Here is a 7,506-nt window from a genome sequence, read left to right on the forward strand (position 1 = left end):
GTTCAACAATTCAACAGTTCTTACAGTGCAGGTACCCATATTCATAAAAACTGATCCTAATAAGGAATTTATCAAAGATAGCAAATATTGAAGATATTTACCCATATAAACACTTTGGCAGGATCCTGCAGACTAGGGTGAGTGTCTTCATTGCTTATCATGCATTGTGCCAGTTTACTGTGTGACTAGAGGGAGGCTTTCAAGGCTGAGAGGATAGCTTTATTCACTAGCATTACTGTTCTAAAAATAAATATCTCCTCATTACTGCTCACATGAAACACAAGTAGATTCTATTGATGCTGTGTCTCAGAATTGACTTGACAAGCTAGAATAAATGTATGCCCTCTTGAGGGGTGAGAGACAAGAAACAACTGACTGAAGGTTAAAAATCTAGCAGTCCAAGGCATTGCATTGATTGGGCAAACCACAGTTCTCATTCTTCTGCCAAAACTCTGGTACCACGTGTTGCCTATTTTTTCAGTTAGAAGTTGATTATTTAATTTACTGAACTAGTAGTCTGCGTTTTCTGTCCTTTAGCAAGGACTGCAATTTGTAGGAAGCATATAACCTCACTGAAGAATATTGAGTTGATAGCTAACATTATGATTTCTAGAACTCAAAAGGAGTTCAGAAAGAGTTGCCTTTTCTTATTGCAGTCACTGTAGTAATTTTCAAACTGAAAGATCTCTGGGTCCTCTCTAATGGTAAGTAGAATGAGATCCAAGCAGCAGTGGATGTATATGTTTAGAGGGAAAAGAGAATGAGCTGCTTTCTCTGGAAATGGTCTGCAAAGTGCAGCAGCAGCTGCAGAAACAGCAGAAATGTCCCTCTTGCATTTTAACTGAGGGTAGCTTTAAGTGATGTGGAAAAACAACTTCTAAAGGACTGGGAACAGGATAAATTGAATTGAAACTCAGCCATCAGGGACATCAGAGTTTTAGCAGGCATTGCTGTGTTAGACAAGCAGCCATCTGCCTTGCTTACTGTCCTGCCATACACACTCTTCAGCCATAGTCCCAAGAGAGCCACTCCCTTAATCATTAGTTGTCATCTATTTGACTGTATTTAATTAAAGTTATTGTTGGATGTCAAAGCACCTTCTGGGAAGTTGTATTAATTGGAAACATACAGGGTGCCAGGTTCCTTCATTCTGCCTAGAGACCAGAGACCTGAGAGGTTGACATTAATCAGAGATAAAATCCTTTTAGTGATACGACCAACTGAGCCAAAGCCTGCGTCAGGCTCTAACAAACTGTACTTCTCTTTATGGTCCATTGTCTCAGAGCTGGCAGGAAGAGAAATATGGCCCTGCAGAGGGATTAGGAAGGATAGAGAGGAGTGGAGCTACAGGATTTGTTCCAGAACTCTGACACCACTAGCATCTTCATTTGTGTGCTGTTAAATACATTTTTACTGCAGAAAAGACCCATTTAATGTGCAGGTGTCTCAGCTAGAGATGGTACTGGGGATCTTGGAATGGATCAGAGCAGATGATAATACTTTGTGGCATCTTTGAGCAAATAAGGAGGCACAGGTAATTTGCAGTGGAAATGGGCTGAGTTTCCTAGATCCTGGGAATTAGGGATGGCAGCTCAGAACTACTCAGGTTGACAGGAAAATGCAGGGCAGCTGATCTAATTGAGATAGCACAGGATAAGGGTTGTTGTGGGAGTTGGGATGGGGTGTGACACGTCTAGTTGTGAGTGCATGAATATATTGTGCTAATACTTTCCAAACACAATAGCTCAGCAGGCAGGATTGAAGTCTGAACCACCTGGAATCTCAGCAAACTGGTTACTTTCACTGCTAAAGTTCAAGTGGAAGTGCTTTAAATTTTAAGGCATCTCTAATTAAATTGGTTTAAGGAGGTCAGGGTGAGGCAGATGAGAATAAAGTGTGGTTGGTGAGGGCATTATGAACTGGTATGGCGCATTCAGGGTACATTTGTGTGAATATAGTGGAATTTATCTGAAAGCTGGATCCAGGCAGTCAAAAAGACATGGATATCAACTCTATTCTTTTTTGCCAATACAGCAGATTTCTTACCCTCGTCCCCTAACTGATTTTTTGGTAATTTCTGGACGTTTTACATAACTACACAGAAAGTGAAGAACACATGGTGTAATTTCTCATCTCTTAAAGAGGTATTTAAGATAGCAGTCTCATTTTAAAGGGTGTATTTTATTACAGCATTGCTAGCATTGTTTCTAACTGTGGCATAGCATTTACTGTAGTATCATATGTGGCCCTTATTCAGTTGTGATATATACTCTTTTCAAATCTAGTATTAACAGTTTAAGCTCTGTGTTTTATTTTGGTTTTGACCAGTTGAAACACAAGCTAGGATTCAGCTTTAAATATATCAATACAAGAAAAAAAAAAGTTGTAAATGCTAATTAGCAAAAGTTTTACATGGTTTTTATAGTTGCACATTCAAGATTCACAGTAAAAGATCTCTGGAGTTCACTGTTGAGGGAATTTAGTTTCTGACTGTCCCTATAAAGTCATCACTTCTGTCCCATCCATTAGTGACTTGGTGCTATCAGCTATACAAAATATAGGCTGTAGAGGCATTTGGCTATTCAATAACACAGCCTTTTTGTAGATCTGCATTCTTCCTTAAAATTAATGTGTAATATAAGAAAATAATGTTTAATAATAAAACTGTGTCCTGCTTCAGACATCTCTGCATGGTGTGTGCAGACACCATCATGTACCTTATTCTGTCTGCTTGGGAATCTCTTCTGCTGAGGCTCCAATATGGGACTGATGCCAAAAAATTAGTTCTAATGCAGACAGCAGTAACTTACAGGAAGCTATTACAATTCTCCTTGTGTAGTTTGCCTTTCTCTTTCTCAGCCTCCCCTCCTCTCCTACCTCACCTCATTTTTCTTGGAATTACTTTAATGAGGGATCAGCTTTTGAAGGTGAAAGGATTTGAAGGTGCTGCCACCATTAGCTAATGTAATTTGGGAAAAGGGAGGCTGATTTACAGGGAGTGCAGTTCAGCTTCTCTTCTATCACAGTACTTTTGTCTTTCCTTGTTACTGTTTCTTGCCCATCTAGTTAGACATTGCAGGCGGCAAATGCAGCAGGGGAAGGTGGGTAGCTAGCAGTAAGGCAGGAAGGGTAGCTAGAAGAGGCAAAACCAAGAATAGCTGAACCTTACATGAATGGGAATACTGAAATGTATTTCATGTTCCTGTCTGGGATTTTCAAAGTCTCTATTCTTCAGAGTTGTACAGTGCAAGCTCTCTGGCCTAATTTGAAGGTGTCAGCCTGTTTCTTCTCTACTGGTAGTCAGGCTCAAAGGATAGCTTGTTTCCTGTTTTTTCAGAAAAAAAATGGGAATACAGAAACATCCTGCTTACCAAAATGTTTCAAAATTTCCAGAAAGTGTTTTACCTTAAGAGATGAAAATGCACTACCAGAAGAGAGCTAAAAAAATACTTTGCTTACTTGAACATGCCTTCCCATACTCTTTAATTTGGACTCTAAATATATACTATTTTACAAGTAACACAAAAATAATTATAGAATTGGATATACCAGAATTTATTGTCAGCAGATGCAGTAAATTCTAGTGACCATCTTGAGAATAATGTGGTATGTGTCTGGTGATGTTTAGCTCAAGTTAACGGAATTTCCAAAGTCTCTAACTTCCTTGACTAGGCAAAGGGGTGTGCTTTGGGCTTTGTCTAGGAGGTTGAGTGTATTTTAATCCAAATCAGTGTCCTGTGGGGAAACAAAAATGCAAAGAAAAGTATTTTTGATGTAGTCTTCTGTATATGGTCAGAGGACTCCAGCAGTTCCAGATACAGTGGTAAAATGGCATATTCAGGAACTACACAAGACAAGGATCTGAGTGCTTTGTGTCTCCAGTGTTCAGCATCTACCTCCTCAGTTTTGTGCATCTACCTTGTCCCTCCTGCTGTGCAGAGACTTGTTTGTATGCCAGCCCTTGGAATGCTCCTGTGCCTTCTGTATTGCCTGCCTTTTTTGGCTGGAGACATGAGCACTCCAGAACCTGCCAGATCAGTTGGGGACTTCCAGAACCTGCTAGAAGAAACTTCTGGGAACAGTTTTTTCCACCAGAGTATGAGGCTGTGGGAACGATGCTACCATTTTGGAAGCAGCAGTTTCAGTATCTTCTTGGAAGGAACAGTAGGAACAGTGCAGGGGAGATCCAGCCGTAATGTAACGGAGAGAAATAAGGGGCTGGGAGCTGAGTGGTGAGAGTTTGGAGCACCAACAAGAGTTTCCATACAGTTGCAGAAAAAATTGAGAAGAGACAGGTGAGAGGGACCTCAGCCATGTCTATAGTATCTGAGGGGAGAGTGTCAAAGGGATGGAGGGATCCAGGCTCTTCTCTGTGGTGCTGTGCACCAGGACAAGAGGCTGCGGGCAGAAAGTGATGCACAGGACGTTCCATCTGAACACGAATAACAACTTCACTGTGCAGGTGACCGAGCACTGGAACAGCCCAGAGAGGCTGGGGAGTCTCCCTCGTTGGAGATACTCTGTAAGCGTCTGGATGCAATCCTGTGCAATGTGCTCTGGGACCCTGCTTGAGCACAGATGACCCACTGTGATCCTTTCCAGCCTCGCCCATTCCGTGATTCCTTTAATTCCGTCTGAATTACTTGAGACAATCATGATTTCTGCTACTCTGGCTGAGAGTGTTTGCTCCTTCCTTTGTTATTTTTGCCGCAGAAGGAGTTAGTTGTTGGTAGGCGGTTGTGGGGGGAGTGTCGCACTGGTCCCGCCCCGTGCGGAAGCTGAGGGGAGTTACTCCATTGCCATGGCCTATCCTCGGTCTGACGGGCAGGATGGGGCGGGCCAGGCTTCCCGCGCCCGGCACCGCCCTCAGGGCGCCCGCGCGCGGACATGGCGGCGCCCGCCTACCCTGCCTGGGTGACGCGCTGGGTGTCGGGGCAGTGGCGGAACAAGAAGCGGCCCCCGACGCTCCGCCCGCCCCGGATACTGGCGCTGGCCGACAAGGTGGCGAACCGCCGGGAGCAGTCGACAGGTGAGCTGCCGGTGAGCTGAGCCGCCGCTGTGCCCCGGGACGGGCCGCGCTGCTGGCAGAGCTTGGCGGCGCCTTGCGCGCTCCGCAGGGCAAGAGGGCCATGGAATTCCGCGTGGGTTCTGTGGGAAGGATTGCTTCCTCACACTGCAATCTCGAGTTTTTGTCGTACGTGAGTCAGACACGTTAAAAATGCAGTCAGATGCTGGATGGCTGCAGCGCTTTGCTTTCTGGTAGCAACAACTTCTCTGCCCAAAGCAAAGCTGGGATCTTGAGTTATGCATTTTCTCACCTGCCTCTACCCCGTCTTAAACTTCTGTGGAGATCTATGCACTGTGGAGGTTGTTAGCATGAAATCCCAAACACCTGAGATTTCTGGTTGTGTCTTTCCCTTCAGAGGCAACGTGCATTACGGAGATGTCAGTAATGATGGCGTGCTGGAAACAAAATGACTTCAACGACGCACCTTGTGCCGAGGAGATCAGGACGTTCTATGACTGCGTGGCCAAGGCAGAAGTAATTAAGGCCTCTTTTATGTTCTTAAAGTCTAGTAGTAGGAAAGGAGGAAGCCTCCAGTCATTTTTTGTGTGCCAGTAAGAATAATGTTCTCTGAATGATTTGATTGTGACCCATTTGAGCAACTAAGTGCAATGAAACTGGTGAAGGATGGAGAGGCTTCTACAAGGATGGGCTGAGGTAGCTGGGGTTGTTAAGTCTGGAGATGAGGCTCAAGGGAGGTGTTACTGCTCTTTACAATTACTAGACAGGGGTCAGCCTCTTTTCCCAGGCAACTGATGATGTGACAAGAGGACATAGCCTTGAGCTGTGCCAGGGACATCAGGAAGAACTTTTTCAGTAAAAGGGTGCCGAAGCACTGGAAAAGGCTGGCCTGAGTGGTGGTGGAGTTGCCATCCCTGCTGGCATTCAGAAAATGACTGGATGTATCAGTCAGTGCCATGGTATAGTTGGCAGGGTGGCCACTGGTTAGAGGTTGGACTCAACGATCTTGGAGGTCTTTTCCAACCTGTTTCTGACTTTAAAGGCCAGACATTTTTGAAAAATAAGTTTCATACTGCTTGAAAATTAGGGGTTTCTGATTATATAATATATATTGACATATTATAATAATACTTTATGACAAGCTTGAAATAAAATAATTTTCAAAATAGACTAAAGGTAAGTATATGTACTAAACTTGTCCTTAAACTGGTTTCAGGTTTCCATTTTCCTTCAATAACAGTGTCATCATTTAAATAGTTATTTATTGTTGCTGTTTGACAGCATAAGTGAAAAATTATCCACAGTTTATTTGCTAGATGACAAAGAATCAAACAAAGATGAAAAAATAACAGAAAATAAAAGAAAAAATCTGGGCTGTTACCAGAAGTTTATATCATCGTTAACTAAGAATATGGAAGGATATAATCTTCACAAGATGTCAGTCATTAATTGCATCATTTAAAGGTCATCAGCTTGTAATTATTAAACCAAGTGCTATGGTAAGTGTTCCTTAAAGAAACAGCATTTTCCTGAAAGAAACACCCCTGTACAATTAGTAGTAGTCTCTGGGAATGAGCATCAACTCTGCAAATAAACTGCTGTAAAAATTTTGAGGAGTTTTTTTCTCTTTCAGAAAGAGCGCAGGAATCAAAGTGAGGACATCCTGTCACCCAGGGGAAATTTGCCTTCAAGCAAAGTGAACAAGCTCCTGAAGAGGTTTCCTCAGATCACACATTATGTATAATGTACTTTATGAAAGAGACTGTGGACAAGCAATTAAAGTTGGGGTCTTGGTAAAAAAAAAAAAGGAAAGTCAAATCGAGTGATTTTTTGATGTCAGGTGATGTGTGGGTCTTGACCCTGGTTTTGATTCCAGAGCAAAAACCACCCATCTTGAGTATCAGTTGATTTTGTTCATGAGACTCTTGGGTCTTGCAATGTTGGGATTTTTGCAGTGTGTTGTTCAGCTTGCCTACTCAGGTCCTCACTGTTAAATAAAACCTTCTAGGCAGTCATGTAAATGCATTTCCTAACAGGGCATGACTTCTTCATGTGCAAGCCTCTTGCCCAGCTCTGGAGCTGCTATCTAAAAGTGTTTGGGCTCAAACACTGAGCCAAGTTAGAATTAGTAATGATGGTAGTAATTGATGGTATGTGATGGTATGATGGCTCATACTCTTACATGGGTGTATACACAATCTGGTGCCACTTGAAATTTTTAAAATTTCCCCTGCTGTAAAATCTAGAAAAAATCTCCAGCAAAATACCTTGTTCATACATAAAACAATGGTAAGTATCAAATATAACTTTAACATGGAAGTTTGTGATTTAGACCCTCTGATTTGCAGGTGGGACAGGTATGGTGCCACATGAGTTTGATTATTTTGTCTGTACTGTAATAAAGCAAGACTGGTGTTTGACTTGGGCAGCTCATAATCTACAACAAAATGTTTCATTGTTTTTTGGTAAAAAAAACTAAA

General features: G+C 42.5%; 1 protein-coding gene across 1 annotated transcript; it reads left to right on the forward strand.

Annotated features, from left to right (window-relative positions):
• The first annotated feature begins 4,854 nt into the window (after positions 1 to 4,854).
• On the forward strand, positions 4,855 to 7,446 carry CHCHD1 (coiled-coil-helix-coiled-coil-helix domain containing 1). The gene is made up of 3 exons (XM_063163777.1): positions 4,855 to 5,029; positions 5,424 to 5,542; positions 6,660 to 7,446. Exons 1-3 carry the CDS (start codon positions 4,888 to 4,890, stop codon positions 6,768 to 6,770), a joined length of 372 nt encoding a protein of 123 aa, XP_063019847.1. The 5' UTR covers positions 4,855 to 4,887; the 3' UTR covers positions 6,771 to 7,446.
• Positions 7,447 to 7,506: the final 60 nt, after the last annotated feature.

This window comes from Melospiza melodia, chromosome 9 (genome assembly GCF_035770615.1).
Source record: "Melospiza melodia melodia isolate bMelMel2 chromosome 9, bMelMel2.pri, whole genome shotgun sequence".
Lineage (NCBI taxonomy): Eukaryota > Metazoa > Chordata > Aves > Passeriformes > Passerellidae > Melospiza > Melospiza melodia.

Excerpts from the sequence above, each read along its gene's own strand:
- CHCHD1 (XM_063163777.1), top strand. The coding sequence starts at position 4,888 with ATGGCGGCGCCCGCCTACCCTGCCTGGGTGACGCGCTGGGTGTCGGGG. Across the intron at positions 5,030-5,423 it reads CCGCCGGGAGCAGTCGACAG|AGGCAACGTGCATTACGGAG; the intron begins GTGAGCTGCCGG and ends CTTTCCCTTCAG. Across the intron at positions 5,543-6,659 it reads ACTGCGTGGCCAAGGCAGAA|AAAGAGCGCAGGAATCAAAG; the intron begins GTAATTAAGGCC and ends TTTCTCTTTCAG.